General features: G+C 38.1%; 2 protein-coding genes and 1 long non-coding RNA gene across 3 annotated transcripts; 2 read left to right on the top strand and 1 right to left on the bottom strand.

Moving 5' to 3' along the window:
- The first annotated feature begins 3,008 nt into the window (after positions 1-3,008).
- LOC145135871 (uncharacterized) lies at positions 3,009-4,194 on the top strand. Its single transcript, XR_013720094.1, has 3 exons — positions 3,009-3,143; positions 3,538-3,606; positions 3,992-4,194. It is a non-coding gene; the product is annotated as an uncharacterized LOC145135871 (long non-coding RNA).
- Positions 4,195-12,943: 8,749 nt separating this feature from the next.
- Positions 12,944-15,218, bottom strand: LOC145139529 (uncharacterized). Its single transcript, XM_079073324.1, has 2 exons — positions 14,642-15,218; positions 12,944-14,094 (listed from the first exon to the last, which is right to left on the bottom strand). Exons 1-2 carry the CDS (start codon positions 15,216-15,218, stop codon positions 12,944-12,946), a joined length of 1,728 nt encoding a protein of 575 aa, XP_078929450.1.
- Positions 15,219-23,520: 8,302 nt separating this feature from the next.
- Positions 23,521-24,420, top strand: LOC145139528 (uncharacterized). Its single transcript, XM_079073323.1, has one exon. The coding sequence runs from the start codon at positions 23,521-23,523 to the stop codon at positions 24,418-24,420; it is 900 nt and encodes a 299-aa protein (XP_078929449.1).
- The last annotated feature ends 1,114 nt before the right edge of the window (positions 24,421-25,534 follow it).

Genomic DNA, 25,534 nt, shown 5'->3' with positions numbered 1-25,534 from the left:
TGCTAAGACAAAAGGATAAGGTTTATGGAAATTTTATTTGTAAATTAAAATTGTGCTTGCTGATGACATTGTCATATATAATAACAGATATTTGGATGTTGAAAACACACCTGATAAACTAAAATGTTAGCAAAATCTTCAGATGTGGCTGTTTTTCTGTTTGACAGATTTGCCCCTCAAGTCAATAGCATCTCATAGTCTTGGTATGTAGTATGTTTGCTTGCACATTCGATGCCCAAATGTCAAAAACAACATATTTTTGTTCCATTGGTTCTGAAAATTATCATATTGATTCTTTTTGGTTATTATAACAGATATTATTTCATTTGATCTCATGAAAACTAGAAGGTTTGACATGGAAGATAGCTTAAACTAAATGTTATATTATAACCAAGTGTCCTAAATACCTTTCATCAAATTTTATATGTGATATCGTTGATCAGTTTTGTCCTTCTGTGTATCTGGTACTACTGTAATTGAGAATTTTCCGTTAACTAAAACACCAATTAAAGAACAATAAAAACAGAAGAGTGTGTTACTACTTACACACTCAAACCGAAATATTTTATTGCCATGAGAAATTTCTAGATTTGTGTGTTTCACATTTCTGCCATATAATCTTTCTTATTTTCTGTATTTTTTAAAGAACAGTGAAATTAAACAACGTGACTTTCGAAAATATGCAGAATATAGCAATGTAGTTTATAAAATTTTGATTTTTAACAAATATGCATAATATAGCTATGTGCGACTGATTTGCCCCTTAGTCTCTACATATTTTTCAAAAAAAAAAAAAGAATCTAACGTATTCAATAATTAGCATTGTACTTTCTAATATATATATTTTTTTCTGCCATATTATCTTCCTTTTTTCGAATATATTATAAATGTATGATGTTATATTCATGTTTGTTTTTATTCATTTTCTTTTTTATTAACGTTAAATGTCCACAAAATGTTGAATTGTTAGTAGCTTCCAGACAAGTTTGGACTATTTTGCCCTTTCTTTAGTTATAAAGGTGGGTATTTTGTACTTTCATTGATTTATTTTTTAAAACATCATATTTCCCGTTGTCTCCTTTAATTTAGTTGTTTCTTCTATTCACGTTTGAAATTCTTTGAAAAAAATATTTTATTTTGCACTCAGCAATAGCGATACCCAAAAAAATGGAAAGAAGGGTTTGTTATCAAAACGGAAACAGTCACTCAGCAAGACTCTCATGGGTTGCTAGGCTTAGTGGATAATAGGTATTGATATCATGTCTCTAGGAAGGTAAGAATCAATCAAAGATTGATGAAATGAAAGAAACAACCTCTCAGTTTGATACCAATCATGAGGCTTAGGGTTGTCTTTTTTTTTTTGCCTTTTCCTTTTTACCTTTTTATCCTTTTATAATTATTACAAAGTTGAATTACTACATTATTTTCTAAGTTGGATGCCTTTAATATTTTGACAGATGTTAGTGGATAACATCTTATAATGAGGGTATTTTGGTCTTTTGATAAAAACATGAAGAATGAAATTGAATTCCTAGCGCATGTTCAGTTTCTAAATTGCAAAAAAAAAAAGTTATTTTCTATAACTAATGTCCTATATACCCTTAAATAAAGACAATATAAGGACATCTTGTGGATCTAAATTGCCATGATTGGAATAATCAATTAAGGTGTAATTTCTTTTTGTTTTTTTATTTTATAAATATTACATATTCTCCATCATATCATTTCACATTTAAGTGAGTACATTGCTATTAGAGGTAATGATATGTAAGTATGCTGCTATTATAGTTAAAAAGAAATCATAGAAATGGAAGTAGATCGCTATAATAAATTTAAATATTGATCCAGCTAAAATTATTGGGACTGATTAAGCTATACATTTTCTCTTTTTACAGGTATAAAACTGAAGTAGCTTATATAAAGATTGGATCTGGTTGACACACGACTGAGGTTGTGATCAAATCACGGGTTGCTGTTGTTCAAAGATGGTCTAAAATTTGGAATAATGTTTTTCTTTTACAATCTAAATCTCTTATATTGGTTTTAAGACAGATTTACCCCTGTTTTTAGTAATTTTAAACCACTATAAATACTTAATACTTACACCTTTATGATAATTTTTTTTTAATAAACCCGTGTACTACACGGGTCTCACACCTAGTATACATATGTAAAGGGGTTAAAGTGATAATAATAATAATAATAATAATAATAATAATAATAATAATAGAAATTTATACGTCCAAGGGGTGTTATGCAATTTTTGGAAATCAATTTTGCAAGAGAAATAAGGCCTAGGCTTTATTATGCTTGCCTGCCCAAATCCCAGGAACCATTTCTGCCAACATTCCAATTATAGTTTGTTTCTTTCCCCTACAAACCACGCAAGCTTAATGTAACACTTGTTTAATTTTGAGAAAATTATAATCCATAATGTAGCAATAGTGTAAAATATACAAGTGTGTGTTTAAAACTTAAAAGTTAAGAAATGTTATTATAAAAGTGTTAGGCCAGAAAGGGTATTTTGGTCATGTTGCGTAATTATGAGTTTGAATAGATTTCCTCATGTCATAATTGAGAAATAACCTAACTTGAGAGTGTAACCAAATTAATAAGTTCTAATTTAAAATGACTTAATGTAATAAGGAACGGGATATGGCAGACAAGGTTAAAATAAAAAAAAAATCCTATAATGAATGAGTACAGTAACCACGACGTGGTAGGAGTAGTGTCATGACGTGGTACTGAAGCAGTAATTTGGTTGACATAAAATGAATAGTGAGGGCAATGTACTTTGAAGCACCACGACGTGGTGAAGATTAGACTGACCACGACGTGGTTGAAAGTAGCTAGGATGTTATATTCTTTTGTGACGAATCTTTTAGTTACGGAACAAAAGTGTCATAAATAATGGGAAAACGATGACGTGGGGAGCTGATGCTGCGGCGACGTGGCAATGCTGTTTAGCAAAAAAAAAAAGATAAAAAGAACGGGAGTTCTTTTATCCCTCATTTTCTACACATTCTTGTTTCAGAGCGGAGAAAGTCTAAGAAAAAGGGGATTTCGATATGATTTTTAAGAAGAAAGAAGGAGAGATTAAGAAGGAGCAAGCAAAGTATTGTTTACTACTTCTAGAATCAAGAGTAAGTTTAATATGCTAACCAATTTATGAATTAGGGCAAATACGAGTTTAGGGTTTAATAACCCTAGTCATAACAATTGAATTCTATATTAAAATTATGATGAGTAGTAGAAAATAGAAGTGGTAATTACTTGATTCTAAGTGTGTAGAGTAATAACAACAATTAATTTTGTGAATTTGGGGATGAATTTCTAACCCTAGAAATTGAAGTTCGTGATTTTGCCGAATTGAGTTCATAATATGTCTATTAAAGATACAAAGATGATCAATTCTAAGTACATGAATAAATTGAGTATTTGATATTTTGTTACACATACTTGAGTATTGTGGAGCTATGTTGTAGTGTTATTGATTATGAATGCATCATAACACTTAAGAGTTGTATTATTGACTAGGTTTCGGTGAAACAACACTTGGAATGAGATCTCGTAGAATTGGAACAAGCTATTATCAACCTAATCAAGGTGAGTAGTTTAACTTTAACTCACACTATGTATTGTGTTGTATTGTTTAGAGCTATATAAATATATTTACGTTCCTATATGTGGTTACATGAATATAACAAAATGAGTATTTTAGCATGACTTATAATGGCTATAAGTCTGGTAAGTTAAAGGTATGCCAAGAGAAGGGTGCATGTGTTGTTGTAGTTATATATGAGTATTATGAAAATTTTCAAATAATATGGAGACCTCCTAATGAGTTATAGGTTGGCATTATTTTGTAGAACATTAAAGTTAAAAATGACGAAGATGATTATATGATAACGATGTGTTATGATGTGATAATGTATGGTTAAATTACTCATGAAGTTTATTCTTATTTTGTGAATGTGATTGTGGATAACAGGAAACGTAAACCAAGGAAAGGGAAAGGGAACAATTGAAAATTAGGAGTTAGTTTATATATAATTATCATCTTTTGTATAAAACTTCATGAGTCATGACAACAGATAGATCTTGGTGTAGTTTTAATATGTGTTTGTATGTATTTCCTTTTGTTTGTAGATACTTAACTAATCATGGTGGTTTGATGAATAATATTTCTAAAAATTTGGGTGTATTTTGCTTATAAAATATGAGAAAACATCTAGTTTGCTACACTTAATGCCAGCATCTTTCTTGTTTTTGTACAGTTGAATCGAGATTTCCTTGAAAGAGAAATGATCCCTGCCCATTTTACCCATTTATATACTAGCATTTTAAGGCATTAAGGTTTGGGATATGAGAGAGAGAGAGAGAGAGAGAGAGAGAGAGAGTGTATGTGAGTGGATCTGGGTGTGTTATGAATTTCGGTTCAACCCTATCATTTTCGATGACCGGTGTCATCTCTGGTCAGATCGTTGATTTTTGATGAGTTTATTTAGTCGAGAAGCTTCGATAAATTCGTTTTCAACCGAGTGGTCATTGATTTTTTCGTTATACATGGATGATCTCCGACGCCATATAAGAAGCTCTGATGGGTTTGGTCGTTTTTTTGGTAAGGTTTATATCTTCGGTGACTCTCTAGGTTGAGTTCCAGCAGTAGCGACGAGGGAGTACAACGACCTAGGTTTTCCTATTTGTTTCCGCTAATTTGACCACAAATTTGTGTGCTGATGGAAAAAGAGAGGGAGATACAAAGGAAAGATTGAGAAGGGAGACGAATATGATCATTCTGGGCTGCAAAAAAGTTTCAAAAACTGAGCTATTGGTGACCTCAGTTGAATCAATATCGGTGGCTTCCTTTCCTTGTGCACGTAACTTCTGTTTTGCATACAGGTTTTAAATCAGATTTTGGGCTCTTGATTAAATTCGCTACAAATGAAGTAATGGACTCTTAAATATAAATGAAGTAAATTGATTATGGTCTGACTAATGAGTAATTTGTATTTTTATTAAGGACTATCATGGATGAAATTTTACAAATGCTTATGGCTGAAAAGAATGAACCAATCATATTTTATACTATATAAGGGATAGGTGTGCCAACTTACTACTCTCCAATTTAGAAGAATGAAAAAAATAATTACGTAACGATTTATAGGAGAATAATCGGATTAGTAATTAAGATATGGATTTCCTATAATTTAATTTTTGTAAGTATTTTGTTAGAGTTAACATGATTAACAAGAGTGTTAGAGCCAAGATCCTCAATCCTATCCAGGATCCCGGATCTCAAAGTTATTTGGAGATCATGAAACATATGTTATTATTATTATTATTATTATTATTATTATTTCTTAACAAAATTTAACAGATATGTTTCTTGTTTATTTTCTCACATTTGCAGAATTGGTCAGCATAAAACTCATTCTCAACGAAAAAATGATTTCATCAGGCTTAAGACCCGGAAATACCAAGTCAAACCAACGTGTTGATACTTATTCAAGAGGATTTCGGAAATATCGGACTTCTAGTTACTTAGACTAGACTATAAATACACATGTAATATCCACACTACACACAACTAGATTCACTGCAAAAATTTTACTCGTAAACTTACCTCCATATCTGTAACTCAAATTTCAATCAATATAATTAAAGAAGGCAGGTTATTATTATCACATCCCAATCTTTTGTGTCGGGGATCCTAAAATGGATCAAGGGATTTCCTTGTAAACCACTTGTGTGATTTTGTTCTCAATTCAATACCTACTTCAACTAAGAACATCATATGCCTCTCATACAATTTGGTTGAATAAAACTTGATTGATTTTTAGCAAAACAATTTTGTGCCCACCATGGGGTTGTGGTGTTTGTAATCCTCGAAAATCATGTCTACACAGCCGACCCTTTCTTCTTCCTCTGTTCCTTCTATTCATTCAAAAAGTCTTCCACCCCTCCAAGTGACTCCCTCGTCAAAGGAACGCTCCTAATATACCGAAGAAGAATACCCCTCTAGTTGTTCCTGTTGAGAGAAAAACTTTTGAGAAACACTTGAACAAACGTTATTACAAGGTAATGGTTGCGGAATAAGTTAATCTCAAAGGATCATGTAAGCTCAACAATAATAAGTTAGAGTTGTTAGATAGTTAGTTGAGGAAATATAAAGTGCTGAAAAGTAAAAGAAATGTAAATGACAACAAGTTATATCAAGTATACACTAAACTCATTCATAACGAGGTTTGCATTCAAACACAAGTTAGTATGTGTGATCAGTTTAAATTGAAGAGGATCTCGAATATTAGATAAGATAAAATAGTGATATGAGAGAATGATCATAGTATTTCAGATTGAATGTTCAGAAAGATCGTTAAGTGTGGTGAGATTACATGAAGACGAAGAGTATATTTATAGAATCTCAAAAAGTTACATCTTGAATAAAAAATAATAAACTATTGACTTAAGTGACCATGCAATGTTCACTGGACAAAGTAAAGCTAACATGCTAAGCCAATTGATGTAACAAAAAGGTCTTCACTGCGATAGTCGTAGTTGCGGTTCACTCTGATTTCAGAATAACTTCTTTATCTTCAAACTACGGTAGGCACACATCATTGCAGTGGTAACATTAGTTGCGGTTGACAAAAAATACGATTGCGGATCCTTTTAGTTTAAGAGGATCACTTTATCTAACAACATTTTCCCCCAAAGTGACCTCTTCAACTTTCTTCTTCACTTATCAAGTTCCAGAAATTTGATGAGGATCTACCAGAACTTCCTCACTTCGCCTAGCCAGTGAATTCTTCTTGTTATCTCAAACTTTACTTCTTCCATTGTGTTCTTGGATCTTTGAACCGAAGCCAGAGTCACTTCTAGTTGCCTCCGGGTCAATCTGTGCATTGCAGTAATAGGAATGAAGTATTTGAGATCACTGTTGGCTCTTTTGTACACAACTCCTAATTTCGGGAAGTTGGTTGCACGAGAGACATTTCTTGGTAGCCTTCGGTGAAGGTTGATGCAGGCTCAAACTCTGGAAAGTTGAACTTCGGGGCTAGAACAAGATGAATTTCGGCATCTATTTTGCCAAAATCACAGACTAATGCCTCAAGAAACCCACAAGCTTTTTCACAGGCGATCTTCATCTTCGGATGTTTTTTAGCCTTGATCTGCAATACTCTAGCAATCAGGAACACTTATTCGGGGTTCATGCAGGGAAATTCAGCCTATGTCCTGATGTTGTCATCTCCTCTCCTAGTGAGTGTATACTGAACACAATCAGTCTTCATGAACTTTCTCACTTTGTAATTTTTCACCCCTGATGGTCTATCATTAGACTAGATCTTTTCGAAGTCAGTCCCATGCTTGGCATGAAACTGGTTTAGGCGTTCGAATTTGATGGGGAGTCATTGATCATCTGGAAGGCTTGGATCAAAAGGCTCAAAGACGGGGAATAATTTGGAGTTGGGAGAGATTGGAACATCCCAATATCCATCGGATGGAGGTTCAGCATAAGTCAGGATGGGTCTGTAATCATCATTGCGGAGCCTTCGGGTGGGATTGACCTAAGAGTTGATTAGGGACTCATCCATGGTTGTATCAAAACCATGTTCTCTCCAAATCTGTTCAACAAATTTTACGGACCTCTAGTCTTTTTTCCTTTGTCGAGTGACCGGTGAGTCATTTGAGTGATCCGATGACATTGTTGGTTCTAAGTTTCTAAATTGCAGGGGAGTCTGATGAGGAGATTGTTGCGGATCCCGTTGCGGCGGGGTTTGATGTGGAGATGGCACCGAAGTTGCATGTTTAGGAGATGGTTGCGGTGAACGTTGTGGAGTTGGAATCCTTTGATGAATTGGTTGATGAAGTGGGATTATTGGAGGAGTTTGATGTGAATAGCCTTGATGAAAATGCGGATGAGAATGCGGAGAGGACTCACTTCCTCATTTTGAGGAAGAAACAATTTGTTGCTCCTCTAACCATTGTCTCAGTCCATCAATCTTTGAAAAAGCTTCATTGAATTGGGACTTCATTGCATCACCCAACTGTTGGTTGTTGGGTATTTCTTTGTTGAACAGAAGTTGATGAATTTCCTTGGTGAGTTTGAGAATCTCATCTGCATGTGAGTTGGTAGAGAGTGAACGCCTTAAGTTGTTGATGGTTGATTGGAGAACCGCAATGGTGGATTCGTAGGCATTGTGAGTTTCTTCTACAACTTGGTTGGAATGAATCGCTTGATTGTCAAGAGTTATTTTGAGTTCATTGTTGAATGCGGTGACCTCTTTGACTAGGTTTTCAGCAGTTGCCATAAACTGCTTGTGGTCATCAGTACGACTATTGTCCAAAGCTCGAATTCCCATTTCAACTTTTAGAGTTATGCGTTCTGCGGCCAGTCGTTCTCTTGTTTCAAGTCTTTCCACCCTTTTAGCAAGTGACTGCGGTGTGGTAGTCTCTGCGTTCTGCGATTGGTTGGTGGTGACTGCAGCCAAGATTTGGTCGACTTTGGATTGAAGGCTAAGGAATTCCTTTCTTGAGACAGGCAGCTTCTTCTTCTTCTTTGCGATGGGTTTTGAAGTGGAGCGTTGGGATCCACTTGAATCTTCATCGTCAAATACCATCAAAAATTCTTCTGAGTTGGGGGGTTGCTGAACATCATCAAGATCAATATCGTCAAGTCCAAACATTGGACCTGAGCTGATTTCAACTGCGGTTCCATCGTCATTAGAGTCATGATTTTCATCAGTTGGAGGAGGCTTTGATGGACCAGCACCATCTTGTAGATTTTGAGCTTGTTGAACTATTGTTTCCATTTTGGACATCCATTCTTGAATCTTCAAGATGTCGTGAATAGTTTTGGCATTGTTGAAGGAATTTTCCCAATACTTAGCAACTATGAGAAGATCATTCTCCTTTTGTTGTTGTTGCTGGAATTGCTGACTTTTCCTGGCTTTGAATGCTCTCTGAAAAGCTTCAAATTTTCTGATTCCGGACTCAGTACTTGGATGATACCGAGTCCAAGAATCGTCATATTGATATTCGTCAAATCCTTGGTTTCGCACCGAGGTGTCCCTCGGGTTCGTGGTTCCTTGCATTGTTGTGCTCCCCACACTTAGACTACTTGTGAGTAATAGTGGTGGAATAGGATTTCCTGAGCTTCCTCGGTCTCCTTGACCTAAAGTCAAGTCTGGCCTCGACTCAATTCTGGAAAAGGTGGAAGAAATGCCTTGCGGTGCGACTTGTGTTTGAAGTGTTTGTGCGATACGAAGGAAAATGGAGTTAAACTCCTCAGGCTCAAAGTAGTGCAAGTGTGATGCCCTGGAGACCTTAGGGTGACTCGTCACAACTGGGTCCACTTGGGACTCAATTGGAGGTGTGTCTCCATGAAGTGATGAAGCAGATACACTTATTGTATCTGAGTGGTGAGTTTGGGTATTAGCCGGTGAGCCTGCGGTAGCTCCAATGACTACCAGAGTCTTTTGGGAGACTGTGGTATGAGTCGGGTTATGCATTTGGCCTTGACTTGGGGTTAACTTTAGTTTCTTCCGTCTGAACACATCTCTGGAGGCTGAAGACTCATGATGAGTTTCATGTTCAACATTGACTTCGGGATCCTGAGTTTTGGTGGGAGTGTGATGAATCACAGCAGATGATTGCGGTTTTGGACTTACGTTTCTTGGAAAGTTCGCCTCCCTTTTTGACAATATTTCGTGGTGCTTTCCTTGAAGTCACAGTTTGCTTGACTCGTTTAAGTTTGGGTTGGACTATCTGATCTGCGGTAGAAGTGGGTACCATTGTTGCGGTAGGGATTGCGGTATGGAATGCGGTACTTGGAGGAACTTGTGTTGCTGTAAGGGTTGCGGTAGTCTGACTTGGTCTATGCGGGGAAGAGTGGTATGGGTCAATACCACTCGTAGCCATGATATGGTCAGCTACGTCAGGAGTTGTGAGTCCAATGGACTCCAAAATATATCTAGGCAATCTCCTATGGGGTCCAAAAATAGTTTGATCTTTTGAGGGTGTGTACCTTTTCAGATCGCGAGTTGCAAATAGGGTTGAGTCATCGCCCATGTCGAGCTTGGCATCCTTGTGCAAATCCAAGATGCATAGCGACCAGAAAGGAGCAAAGGTGAGCTCAGTTGCGTCTTCTCTTGGAGCTTCCTTGGGAATGTACTGCAAGAAGTCATCCAACAGAATTTGACCATAATTCACAACATTACCGATGTGAATGCTCCAAACCAGTTCCATGAGCTTGATTCCCATATTGTCTGTTCCACCCGTTCTGCCAGAGAGACTTCTGATTATAAAGTGACAGACAAACTGCCATACTGCCGGAAGTTGGTTTTTCTTGAACTCTCTGATTCCTTTCAGTTTCTTCTGGTAACCTATCCGGTACAAGGTTGGAATCACATCATTTGAGCTTGGTGAGTAGAATTTTGTAGAAGAAAGAACCCTCAGATTGATTGCTTCTAGAAATTTGTTCTTGGTTAGAACAGCCAGTGAATCTTCCACAAGGTTGAGATACACTTCTTGAAGGTTGTGGCTTGGACGGAAAGCAGAAAAAGCACACTTGAATAGAGTAGGCAATGGAACTACTTCCATGAAAGAGTTGAATGCACCAAACAGTGGGTGTTTGGGAAGGAAGTTGATCATCAATCTGATAGCCTCAATATATGAAGGATGATCTTCAAAGATGGCTCTGAAGTTGATCGATGCAATGGACGGCGATTGGTCTTTGATGGTGGTTTGTGAGCCGGTGGGACGAACAGACCCAGATGCCCTCGATTGTTTCTTGGAAATTCCCGATTTCACCATGATTGCAGTAACAGATTTTAGAACTTGCAGAAAAAGGTTTGAGCAAGAAGATGGAGAAGATGAAGATCGTCTTTAAGGGTTCAGAAAGCGTAAAGCGATCTTGGGAAGAAATGGGGGTTTTTATACCTCCGGATTTCAAAACTTATTGTAATTGATTTATTTACAACTGTTAAAGTTAAAAACCCTTGGGTTTTCACCATTATCAGCCACAAATAAAAGAAAAAGAGAAAGAAATTAATTTACTAGAGAAACGGAGCATTAAATGCATGTTAGGTCCATGATCACACGCCAGATGATCGTGTGGTGAAGGTTTTTATCCGTTGTGAAAAGGTGGGAAGTTGAAACGGATTTTACAATAAACGGATGTGAGACATGAACGGTTGAGAAAAGAGATTTCTTAAAAGATTTCGTTTTATGGAAAAACAATTTATTTGTTTTTTAGCCTAAAATAGGCCTGACTAAGAAAAGTGATTTTTGAAAGGGACTAAAACGTTGTATGCTACAAAATGAATGTTATGAGGAATGTTTATTTATTTATTGAAGATCATTAAATAACACACAAAGTTCTCAGTTTTTTTATGAAGTGATTGTTGGATCATTTATTGCAACTGCGGTTGAGTTCAGATGACTGCAGTGGTGAGCAGTGTGACTACGGTAGTGTAAGCTGAAAGAACACTTGATAAAAGGTTAGAAATAAAAAAAATAAAGGACCCGAAGAATATATGTATCGTATATGATTGCGGTATACTAAGTATATTGAAAAGATATATGATGAATATATTATTTTAGAACCGCAGTGAAGAGAATGCTTCAAGAATTTTAATTTGAAAAGAAAAGAAGCAATTTTCTTCACATTTGGAGACCAATGTGGTCTGCGGTGCCTCTCAATTCAAAAAGAATTGCAGGTTTGGGTTCATCATTCCTAGCATTTCTAAAAAGCTATTTAGTTTTGTGGCATCAAGTGCCTTGGTAAAAACATCTGCTATTTCTTCGTGAGTGGGAACACAAATTAGTTCGATGTTACCTTTGAGGATGTGATCGTTGATGAAGTGGTACTGTAGTTCAATGTGTTTCGTCTTTGAGTGGTGAATAGGATTATGAGAAATCGCTATAGCAGTCTCTGAATCACAGTAAATTAGTACCCACAACATTTTGTATCCGTAATTCATGAGTTGAGTCTTCATTCATAGAACTTGGGAACAGCAGCTGGCTGCGGCCACATACTCGGCTTCTCCGGTAGACAACGAGACACAATTTTGCTTCCTTGAAGATCAGCTGAATAGTCTTCCTCCTAGAAATTTGCAACCACCAGAAGTACTTGTTTGATCTAATGTGCATCCGACATGATCCGCATTTGTGAAGGCTTGAAGGTTGAAGTCATTTCCCGTAGGGTACCAGAGGCCTAACGCTTTACTTCCCTTTAGATATCTGAGAATTTGCTTGACTGCGGTCAAGTGAGATACTTTAGGGTCAGCTTGGTACCTAGCACATAAGCCTGTTGTAAAGACAATACTCAGTCTACCTGCGGTTAGGTACATCAATGAACCAATCATTCCACGATAAGTTTTGTGGTCAACTGATTCTCCAGTAGGATCAGCTGAAATCTTGTATCCGAAAGCCATCGGGACCTTGGCTGAGGAACAATTGTCCATTGAGAATTTATTTAGCAGCTCAGAGGTATATTTTTCTTGATGAATAATATCCCTTGAGGGACTTTTTTCACTTGAAGGCCTAGAAAAAAGTTGATCTCTCTATTCATGCTCATTTAGAATTTACTTTTCATGAGCTTTGCAAAATCATTCATCATACCCTAATATGTTGATCCAAAAATGATATCATCCACATAAATTTGACCGAGCATCAAGTGATTACCATTTGCTCTTCTAAATAATGTGGGATCTATCACACCTCTTTTGTATCCAAACGTGACAAGAAACTCAGAAAGAGTCTCATACCATGCCCTTGGATCTTGTTTTAGTCCGTATACTGTTTTTTCTAGTTTGTAGCTGTGATTTGGAAATTATTGATTCTCGAAGCCTGAAGGTTGTTGCAAGTAAACTTCTTCTTTTAGTTCTTCGTTCAGAAAGGCACTCTTTACATCCATTTGATGTACTTTTATATTCTTGTGTTAGGCTAAGAAAATGTGTATTGCTTCCATTCTGGCTACGTGGGCATATGTTTCATCATAGTCAACGCCTTCAAGTTGACTGTACCCCTTAGCAACTAGCCTTGCTTTGTTTGTCACTACCGCACCGGACTCATCAAGCTTGTTTTTATATACCCATCTTGTTCCAACAATTGTGTGGACATTTGGCTTCGGTACAAGTTTCCACACTTTATTCCTCTCAAACTTAGCTAACTCCTCTTGCATTGCGATGATCCAGTCAGGTTCCATGAGTGCTTCTTTTATGGTTCGAGGCTCGACTGAGGGCATGAAAGCTGCATAATGGAAGTGGTCAGTTAAATCTTTAGAGGATCGAGTTTGAATACATGCGAATGGGTTTCCAATGATTTGACCCAGTGGGTGATCCTTCGTCCAGATGTGAAGACGAGGTTGTTGGTGATCAGCGGCTGTGGTAGAGGGAATATCTTCAATTTTAGATGATTCTGCGGTTGGAGAAGGGAGTCCCCCCTCGACGTGTGAGCAGCCCGTAGAAGTATCTTGGACTATAGGATTTTGAGCAGCACTTGAAGGAGGTTCCCCCTGAACTAAGGATGGGAGTTCCCCTTGAACCGAAGATGGTTCCCCCTGGATTGATGAGTGAGTGATAACCCTTGGATCTATTCTTGTGTCGATGTTCTCAACCTCTTCATCCTCAAAGCCTGAAGAGATATTTGATTGAATTGTGACTCTGCGGGCAAATACCGAAGCTGCATCTTCTAGTAGTGGAACCTCGATGGTTGTCATTTGAACCAGAGTTGAACTTTCCCCCTCAACCGACGAGGTGGAAGTATTAAGGGACAACTCTTCAGATAAAGTTGGACCAGATACTTCAGCATTTTGTTGTTGAGCTACCGGAGACACCAGGATTTCTGAGAGATGATCTGTCTCTGCGGAGTAAAAAAGATCATCATAGTTGATTTCAACTATGTTTAGGGGACCCGAAGAGGCCGGGATATCACTTTCCAGGATAGCTTTTGTTTCACTTGTCGGAGTAGTGTTGAGGACATAATAATCATCAAATTTGACATCGAAGCTTTCGACTATCAGTCTTGTTCGTCTATTGAGAACCCTGTAGGCTACTTTATTTGTTGAGTAGCCAAGAAAAATGCTTTCATCTGATTTCGGTGAAAATTTGTTAAGATGATCCTTGTTTTTTATCACAAAACATCTGCATCCAAAGATGTGGAAGAATCTGACAATTGGTTTGCGGTTGTTAAGACCCTCATACGGAGTCTTTGTTGAGACACTTGAAAATGATGCTTCGGTTTTGAACAAAGCATGCGGTTGTCACTGCTTCGGCCCAAAAGTAGAGGGGAAGGTTGGAAAAGTTTAACATTGATCTAGCTTCTTCGACCAAAGTGAGATTTCTTTGCTCTACTACTCCATTTTGTTGCGGTGTGTAGGGAGCTGAAAAGTTGTGACTAATGCCCTTTGAGACCAAAAAACTATTCAAGAGATGAGTAGTGAATTCGGTTCCATTGTAACTTCTTATCCTTCTGACTGGTAGTTTGATTTGGAGCTCTATTTCTTTTATAAGGTTGATCGGGATCTGCGGTGTGTCGGATTTGAGTCTTAAGAAGAAGCCCCATGTGAAACGTGTAAAGTCATCAACTATAACCAGAATGTATTTTTTGTGATAGAGACTGGCTACGGTAGATGGACCGCAGAGATCAATGTGAAGTAGCTCTAATGGTTCAGCAACTGATGAATCGATAACCAGTGGATGGCTTCCCGTTGTTTGTTTTCCACACTCACAAGTTGGGCAAAGTGTATCATTCTTGTATTTCAGAATTGGGAGACCACGGATGAGTTCTTCTATGACCAGGTTGTTGATATACCGGAAGTTCAGATGATCTAGCTTGTGGTGCCATAACCAGCTAACTTCGGATACTACTTTTGACAGAAAACACAACTGCGGTTTGCCAATGATCAATGAGACATCCAAAGGATACATTGTCCCTTCTGATTTTGATTTGATCAAGTAGGTGTTTCTATCATTTGTCATTATGTAGCAATATTCACTATCAAATTCAACCTGATGACCAACTTTACATAGTTGGCCCACACTGATCAAGTTATGCTTGAGGCCTTCTATGTAAGCAACCTTTTGAATTGAGAAATTTCCCGTGGTCAATACACCGTAACCCCTGATGATTCCATTTGCATTGTTCCCGAATGTGACGTGTCCACCATTACAGATAGGCCTGAATTCGAGAAGGTATTCTAACCTTCCGGTCATGTGCAAGGAGTAGGCACTATCAATTAACCACTCCTCTTCTTGTTCCTCCTTGCACATTGCCTGAAAAATTAAATGGTTAGTTTGGGCACCCAAACATGTTTGGAGACCGGGGACACATGAGAAACTTTCTTACTGGATGCATGCACGTGAGTCTTAAAAACAGATTTCGTGTCAGTTTTTAGATCTAGTCCTGGGTGTTTGGTAACTTTTGGGATGTTACGAGGTTGACTAGACGAGACGTTTTCAGCAAATAGAATCCAAAAGAAATATGTTTCTCGTTTATCCAGACACCGTACTGGGTCAATGGTCCGGTGGATGTAGTGTGAGTCTTGTGACCGGTCCGTGGGTGGGTTTTGTCTGCGATGCCCTTGGGATTTGAAAACGTTTTGGCACGTGAATTACTCCTAGGTTTTGACTTCTTGATGGATTGATGTGATTTTGATGGTTCATGAGTTGGTAAGATGCCTTTCCACTTTGGATCGTTTAAGGAATAACATTGAAAAGAATACTTTTGAAAAGACGTGACTTTCTTTTGGGATTTTGCAGGAGTGTTTGAAAAAGTTTTTGTTACTGTACATTCGTTTTTGTTTGATCCTTTGATTGCGGTGTTTTTTGAAAGATTTTTGGCAGCAGTGGATTTTTTGAAACCTTTTTTATTTGAAATTTTGGCTTGTTTGAAAGTTTTGTTTTTGTAGTCAGTATCCCGCTTTTTACCTCGGGACCTAAGTTCTTCTTTGAAAGCCAATTTTGCTTGTGTTTTTGGAGAACCGCAGTCAGAAATGTTTAACTGCGGTTTCTTGAAGACCTTTGACTATTTTGAAAAACAAGGACTTGAGTCATCTGAACTAGAAAGTTCAGGACTCTGTGAACATTGACCATATCAAAATTTTCAATTGGTAATTCATGAAGGATTGGCTGAATGGTCACTGTGATTTTGACTACGGTCTGCGGTGTGGATGACTGGACAACCGCAGAGTATGTTAAAGATGGTTCATCATTGGGACATTTTATGGAAGGAAAGGATGGACAATTTACAAGTACTTCTGGTCCTTCCGTAATGATTTCTTCATCTACATCCGAAGAAGACTGAGAATCGGGACAAATTGTGCCAATGATGGGTATTTGATCACTTGGATAACTCGAGGATTCAGGAAGGATTTCCTTAATGACACAATTGTTACTTAGTTCACGAAGTCGACCGAAGTGGCATCTTATGTCTTCAGGAAAAGTTTTATCATTAACTGGATAATGAACCTCACGATCCGGTGAGACATATGGTCGATCAGCATTGAAACGGGGAGTTGAGTCCTCATTAGTTGAGTACCTATTGGACCATCCCGAATTATAGGTGTTGTCTACATTCCCATTGTTAACTAAGTTTTTTAATTGCTTCGGATTCATTAAAGAGCTTTTCTATTAAGTGATTCAGATGTAAAATTTATTTCTAGGCTAAATCCCTTTGATTTAAAGCAATATCTAACTGAGTTTCATTCAACATCCAAGCATTATTTTCTAACAACAGATCATTTTCTAGCATAGCAACTTTAAGTCTCTTATCCTCAAGTCTTCCTCTCACGTGATATAGCTCTTGTGACGCTATATTCTTTTCATCTAGTGCTTTGTTGTAGTCTGTAAGGACGGCAACACATGTGTCATTAAGTCTTTCTAAGTATGGTTCACAATCATGCATGCTGAAATTATTAGAATGGATCATGATTTTTACATGTTCGACGATGATGAGGGTGCCATCTTTGGCCATGTAGCAGTAGTTTCTTTCCAACTTCGTCGATCCGTCCTCTTCAGCAGCTGCCACCATGCATATCTTCCCTTTTCCTTTGATGTTGTCAAAATCTTCATCCTCATCTCCGGATGACCACACCTGATGATCTCTTTTCATGTGAGCAACATATGATCTTGCCTTTTATTTTTCATACATTTCTTGGGCCATTCTAAGATAGAATGCCTTGTTATTAACCACATTTTCTTTGCAATCTTTGGCAAAGTGACTCTCTTTATGACACTTGTGACAGATGGCGACTTCATTTTTCTCTTCAATTGAGGTACCAGAGTCTGATGGTTTACTGGACTGCAGTGCCTCTTTGGAATGATGTGCATTCTGAGGTTGCGGTGAATGGTGAGGGTTTCGAGGATATCGTGAGTGGTTAGACTGTGAATTGAAGTTGCAGTTGAATGGTGGTTTGGTAAACTGCTGATTTTTACGAAATGAGGTTGGTGGTAGTCGATTGAATTGTTGACTAACCAGGGCAATGTCATTTTGGAATTCTTCTTCATCATCTATTTCAGCATCTACTTCATATGACTGCGGTGGGTTGTCATATGAAAGTGGGTAGGATGATTCGGTAGGATATGAGTACTGTGAGGTTTTAAGTTGTGGGGTTTGAGCTATTAGGGCAAGTGGACCACTGAGATCACCACAGTCTTTCAACACAGTTGATTCTTGTGCCTGGAGTTCTTCGTATAGATTGAATAAAGACAAAGTATGAATCTTTCTATCTCCTTGCACAATCATCTTTGTGGTAGACCAATGTCTTCCCAAACCATTAAGAAACTATAGATTTGTTTCATGGTTGCTTCGAACTGTACCAGCATTTAATAACTTCGTGATGATGAGATTAAATCGTTTGAACGAGTCATCAAGACTTTCACCAGGAAGAGCTTTAAAGTTGTTAAACTCATTGAGAGCAGTGGTGGGTTTCTTATCCTGAGCTTGTTCAGAACCTTGATAGAAATTTTTGAGCACATCCCAAATCTCCTTAGCAGATTTGCAGTTGATGATGACGTCAAAGGTGTCTGGAGCTACACCGCAAGAGATTTCATAGAAGGCTATATCATCATTTTCCATTTTGTCAAGATCATCTTTGGTTGGTCGATTCATTGCAGCTTGACCTCCACCCAGTTGTTCTTGAGCACCATCTGTTTGAACAGGAGTAAGAATAGGGACATGGGGTCCTTCTTTCACTAATCTCCACACATCTCTTCCGAGTCTCTTAATATACCTTTCCATTCTTTGGGACCAATGGTGGTATTCATTTGCAACAAGTATTGGTTCTCTATTCGAGCCTGCAACACTGTTGGAAACGTTCAATGATAAAGCTTGTGTCATATTTCCTTTATTTTGTTTTGTTTTTTTTAAGAATGAGCTTTAGTGGTATAAAAGGCTTTTGAAAATCAGAGTTTTGTTTAAAAAGCAACCACTTTGGATCTGATACCAATTGTTGAGAGAAAAACTTTTGATGAACACTTGAAGAAACGTTAGTACAAGGTAATGGTTGCGGAATAAGTTAATCTCAAAGGATCATGTAAGCTCAACAATAATAAGTTAGAGTTGTTAGATAGTTAGTTGGGGAAATATAAAGTGCTGAAAAGTAATGGAAATGTAAATGACAACAAGTTATAGGAAGTATACACTAAACTGATTCATAATGAGGTTTGCATTCAAACACAAGTTAGTATGTGTGATCAGTTTAAAGTGAATAGGATCTCGAATATTAGATAAGATAAGATAGAGATATGATAGAATGATCTTAGTATTTCAGAGTGAATGTTCAGAAAGATCGTTATGATTTGTGAGATTACAAGAAGATGAAGACTCTATTTATAAAGTCTCAAAAAGTTACATCTTGAATAAACAATAATAAACTACTAACTTAAGTGACCATGCAAGGTTCACTGGACAAAGTAAAGCTAACACATAAAACTAGTTGATGTAACAAAAAGGTCTGCATTGCGGTAGTAGTAGTTGTGGTTCACTCTGATTTCAGAATAACTTCTTTATCTTCAGACTGCGGTAGGCACACATCATTGCGGTAGTAACATTGGTTGTGGTAGACAAAAAATACGATTGCGGATCCTTTAAGTTTAAGAGAGTCACTTTATGTAACAATAGTTCCAGGATCCCTGGGGTTCCAAGATCCTCCTGCCTCGGTCTCTAATAAGGAACTCTTCTCCATGATGAAGTTGTTGACACATCAGGTGGCTCAGCAACAAGAAGACAATATAACACTGCTTAAGGAAGTAAAACAGATAAGGTCGGAGATCTGTAACCCTAGGAGATGACACCGTTACTTTTACAACCAAGGATCCTGAATTTCAACACTACAGGATCAATAGGGAAATATCTGGAATCAATAGCTCCAACATCTGTCACTATCCCAAACAAGGGAGCGATCCTAAACATCCAAACTCTTGTGACCTAGGATCTTAATGAAACCTACAATACCCCAAATAACATAAATATCAGTAACTTCTTTAATAGTAACACTATTAATACTAACTCTTTGGATCTTGATGCATAAAGAAGTCTACTCATGGGCAAAGAACTCCAACTAATAAGACAGATGATCTCAAGCGTACCAGGGGTGGTCCAATTTATACCGGAAGCATCCCTGACCAGTCACATGATCTCAAGATTCATCCCCTCGATTGATGACACTGAAGTTCGAAAGCGCTTCCCAACTCCTAGCATGGAGCCTTACGATGGAACCACATATCGTGAAGAACATATTCCACAATATAGAGATAGGATGGAAATCATTCCCATTCCGTCACACTTAAAGGAAGCCTTTTTATGCAACAACATTAAATTTGAGACTTTTAGCCTAAACCACATTCATAGAGAAGAAAATTCTAAAGCATACATGCTAGCCAACCTAGGATCCAAATAATCCATGTGATGATCCAAACAGTTGAAGATCATGCCAAAAGACTAGAGGATCTTGATGATCATGATCAGACGGCCAACATTGTAGCAATTGAGGATCCTAATCCTTAACCCCGTTTTCAAGATCCTAACAATCGGGATCTTGATCGAAATAATTAGGATCCTTCGAGATGCTCGAGATACTAGATCAAACCGATTGTAAAATACCTTCGAAATGGCACGATCCCAAAAGAGAAAAAAAATGACATAGCCTTCAAGATGAGGGTCTCACGTTTTTTGATGATCCAAGGGAAGTTATACAAGAAGTCCATGACAGGTCCATGTCTAAGATGTTTGGAAGATCACGAAGCTGGAAAAGTTCTAAAAGACATACATGGATGAGATTGCGGCAACCACATTGGGGGCAGATCCTTATGCTCCAAAATATTAAGGATAGGGTACTACTAGAGAACAATGAAAAAGGATGCCTTCTTACATGAATAAAAATGTGATGCTTATCAAATACATAGCAACATCCTTCATCAACCGGTGGAACCTCTACACCCTATCATCTCCTCTTGTCCATTCATGAAATGGGGAATGGATATAGTTGGCAAGTTACCAAAGGCTACTGGTGGAAAGGTCTTCGTGCTAGTAATGACAGAATATTTCTCCAAATGGATAGAGGTTGAAGCCTTTGTTCAAGATAGAGACAAGGAGATAGTCTCGTTCATCAAACGTAATATCCTAACCAAGTTTTGGATCCCGGCCGAAATCATATGTGATAATGGATCCCAATTCATAAGCAAAAGAACTAGATGCTTTTGCACGAGTTGGGGAATTAAAATGATAACGTTCACGCCTGCTCAACCTCAAGTTAATGGTCAAGCAGAATCCAGCAACAAGACAATAATCAAAAATTTGAAGAAAATGCTAGATAAAAAGAAAGGAAGATGGGCTGAAGAATTTCCTTTCGTCCTATCGGCAGATAGGACTACATTAAAACAACCACAATTAAAGCTCCCTATTCCTTGGTGTTCGGAACAGAGTCCATGATCCCAACTTAAGTAGTGATCCCAATGGCAAGATACCAATTCCATAATCAGAAGAAAATCAATAAGATCCTAGCCCAGGATCTCGACACTATCGATGAACTCAGGGATCTTGCCAGGATCCACATTGCTGCTCACCAACAAAGGAATTCCAAAGCATACAATAAAAGAAATCAAAGTCAGAAAATTCCAGGTATGTGACTTGGTCCTTAGGAAAGCATTCCAAAATACCAGGGATCCTAATGCAAGAAAGTTGACATCCAAATGGGAAGGGCCATATCTAATAGATTTGGAAGCATGAAAGGGGGCATATTGGTTGGCTACCCTCGAAGGAGACATCTTGCCAAGATCATGGAATCCTATACACCTAAAAGCATATTTCATGTAAGTTAAATCTTTCATTTTGCAACAAATTCGAGGTACACATTCTTTACCCTTTACATTTGTCTAAATTCTTTTATTTATTTTTTCTAAAAATACCATAATTGACTTAAGCATCAGAGGGGCATTAGCTAGGCTAACGCCCACCCCAAGCTAACGTTTGCAATTTGCGGAAATTTAAGGATCCTAGCCACTACGAACAGAGACATATCATCTCTCCTCCGACTAAGGGTACATAATCCCCTCTAAGGTTTAAAGAGTTAATGACCTCTTTCTCAGGAGTTTAGGTTTTTACAATTCGCTTTGACACATGATATCTAACTATGTGATGTGAATAAGGGGATTATTTCATGCTTTAGTGACTTGGAAAACCTCTTATTTATGAACATATGTTAAGATCCTAATGTTTAATATACGGTTTATAACATTGTCATGTTATCTTAAGTTGGGATCTTCCCCGGAGTTTCATAAGTTGGGATCTTCCTCAGAATTTCTTAAGTTGGGATCTTCCCCAAAATTTCTTAAGATGGGATTTTCCCTAGAATTTCTAAGTTGGGCTCTTCCCCAATATTTTTTAAAGTAGGGATTTTCTCCAGTAAAAGCTAAACATGACTTCCCCCCATCAAATTGCTAATTTGGATTATCTTGAGAGGGATCCTTACCTATAGGAGCTTCAAAATCATTATAAACCAAAGGAAATACAATATGAAACTTCTCCTAAGTCAAAACTCATCAAAATATCAAAACTAAACCTAAGGTTCATCAGGTTCTATCTATCCTTGTTTCTTGAAAACTATTTTCTTACGTTATAACTAAAAGTTGTGTTTTTAAGGATACTAACTGTTAGGGCTGGGATCCTGAAACTAGTATAGGATCCTTCAGCCTAAGGATCCTTAAAATCTTAGGATCCTCGAACCTGAGGATCTCAAATATACTTCAAGATCCTGATCGTTGTTATTTTAATATTTATAATGGTTATATATTCCATTGTTTTTTGACATGTGAAGTAATAATCGATCAAAGTCTCAACGAATAGTTATAGCCATGCAAAAGACCTGGAGGACCAAGTCATACAATGTCTATAAGCTGATCTTACAGGATCTTTGAATTTTCGGAATTATTGTTACTAGCCTTTGACTATATAAATCACTTGTATTCATCACACTACACGTGATTTACTGGCAGAATACTAGCACTTGTACTTGTACTCATTACATTAACTCTGTAATCATTCATTTCAATCAATAAAAACATCAAGGAAGGTGATCATTATCACCTCCCAAGGTTTTATGTCGGAGATCCTAGCAAGGATCAAGGGCTTTCCTTATAAACAAATTGTGTTGCTTTGATCTACATTACATACTTGCTTTATACTGAACATCACAGCTTCTCATACACTTTGGTCTATTTTAGTTCGAACATTTTTTGACCAAAACAATTTAGCGCCCACCGTGGGGCCATGGTGTTCAATTTCCCTCAAAAAACCATGTCTACTCAACCAACTCTGTACTCCTCCTCCTCGATTCCTCCCATTTCCTTCTAAAACCTTCCACCACCACCGGCTGGAGCTCCCAAGAAAGGCCCTGAAGCACCAAAGAAAATACCTCTTCGGTCGTTACCCTGGGACTCCAGGATCCCCCTTATAATGATCTCCAATAATGAGATATTCGCTATAATGAAGAGGCTGGAACGACAAGTCGCCCAGCAGCAGGAGGATAACAAGACACTTCTTAAGGAGGTGGAGAGAATGAGGATGGAAATTAATAAACCTCAGGAAGTAGCACCCTCAATCCTGCAACCCAGGATCCTTAACTTTGACAGTGCAGGATCCTCTAGGAATCGCCGGGAGACAGAATCCTTGGTGCCAACGCCCGTCCTTATCCGGGATGTGACTCCTGATGAACGAACTTACACGAACCAGGATCCCAACAAAACCTTCCTTACACCTAACATCAAGGATCCTAGTAAATTTGTCAATAATAATACCTTTTCTACTAACTCAATGGATCTTGATATAGGTTTAAGCCCGATCATGGCTAAGGAGCTACAGAAACTGAGACAGATGATCTCAAGCGTACCCGGAGTAGTTCAAACAGTACCATAAGTATCCCCCACAAGTCATAGGATCTTCATATTCATTCCAAGGATAGTCGATACCGAAGTTCCAAAACGCTTCCAGACTCCGAGCATGAAACCCTACGACGGGACCATGGATCCTGAGGAGCATGTGGCACAATATTGGGAGAGGATGGAAATTATTCCCATCCCCGCTCACTTGAAAGAAGCTTTCCTATGCAAAGGCTTTGGATCCACCGTCATAGGATCCGCTCTAAAATGGCTCCTTAACATTCCTCCTTATCTAATCACATCATTTGCTCACATGATTAATTTATTTAATAATCAATTTTCTTGTAGCAGAACATTCGACAAGATCACTACTGATCTATATCGAGTAGTTCAGGATCCTAAGGAATCCCTTAGGACCTTTGTGAACAGGTTAGGCAGGGAAGCTCTGAGCATCCCCAACATTGACATGGAAACGGTAGTCGAAGCTTTCAAAATAGACTTAAAGAAGGATTCTCCCTTCTATGAAGATCTCGTAATGACCCTGTGTAAAAGGATGGATGAAGTAAGAAGCAGGGCAGTGAGATTCATTAGGCTCGAAAAAGATAAGGATATCCAAAAGAGGAGCAACCCACCAAGCTCTTACAATCACCCCAATAGAAAGGCCGATTCCTCGGCCCAAAGATCCTATAAATCAAAACCTTATTCCAAACCTGACCATTACAGGGTTAGTGCCCTTGAAGATGAGGGAGAGGAAGAAGATTTCCCAACGATTACTAACTATTGTTTTTCTGTGGATGTTTCAGGTGTAATCTTTGCTATGCAGGATCTTGGAGCCAAAGCAAGATGGTCAAGAAAAGGAGAAAGATCCGCCGCTTGGAAATACAAGTCCAAATGGTGTGCATATCGTGAAGACTTTGGCCATGTCATGGAGGATTGCATAGCTCTCAGGAAGGAAATCAACTATCTCCTGAGCAAAGGATACCTCAAGGAAATAATGAGAAGAAGAAAGGAGGAAACCAAAGAAAAAGACCAGGATCCTTAGAGGATCCTCGAAAGACCAGGATCCCCTCCAGCTGACCTAAAGGTACTCAATATGATATCTGGAGGATCTGAAATTTGTGGTACCTCTTACTCTACAGCAAAAAGGCTCGCCAAGGTATCCAAAACGGAGAAGGAAAAGGGACCACGGAAGAACACAATGATTACTAACAAAAAGGAGATCACCTTCGATGAAGAGGATAGGCAGGACATCCAGGATCCTCACCATGACGGACTAGTGATTACTCTCTATATTGCCAACCACTTCGTCAGAAGGATCCTCGTCAATGGAGGATCCTCAGTTAACATCATACTCCTGGACGAAGAATGACATCCCAGAGTCCGAGATAGTTACACTATCCTCAGTGCTACTCGGATTCAGTGGTGAAACCAAGCACACCATCGGTGAAATAAAGCTACTAATCTACATAGAGGAGGTAATGCAACACTCTAAAATTTCAACCAAATTTTTCATTTTTAAAACACATAAAAACTCATGTTACATTTCTCAAAAACCACAATTGTATCAAATTTCAAACACAAATACACAAAATAAATGTTTCTATCCCAGAATCCTTAAACATAGTCTCGAACAGATGTGTACAATCAACGCGGTGCCTTCCCGCGATCCTGAGAAGTACCCGAAACACATAAAACACAACACGGTAAGCATGAAGCTTAGTGAGTTCCCAAAAATACCACATACACAAATAATAAGCCTCTCATGGCTATAACTCGATATGGACCCTCCGGTCTCATGCGTCTCGGTGAGAACCCTCCGGTCTCACATCTCGGTGTGGACCCTCCGGTCATGTGTTTCAGTGATTTTCTGATGTCTCACAGTTCAGTTTGGACCCTCCAGTACTATATCTCAGTGAAGACCCTACGATGTCACAACTCGGTTTGGACCCTCCGGTCCTATCTCAGTAAAACACAGAATAATATAGCATATATCACAAAGAAAAAATGCATACTATCACATAACTCAATATAAGCACATATGACCCTCCGGTCGATAACTCAAAAAAGACCCTCTGGTCGCTCAGTATTACCACCCAGGTAAGTATAGTGAGAAGACTCACCTCGCAGAGTAAGGCAATGTATCCCACACTCGAGCT

This window comes from Lactuca virosa, chromosome 9, assembly GCF_052849685.1.
Source record: "Lactuca virosa cultivar CGN04683 chromosome 9, Lactuca_virosa_CGN04683_v6, whole genome shotgun sequence".
In the NCBI taxonomy this organism is placed as follows: Eukaryota; Viridiplantae; Streptophyta; class Magnoliopsida; order Asterales; family Asteraceae; genus Lactuca; species Lactuca virosa.
The sequence above is the reverse complement of the archived record's forward strand: the minus strand, read 5'-3'. Positions and strand labels throughout refer to the sequence as shown.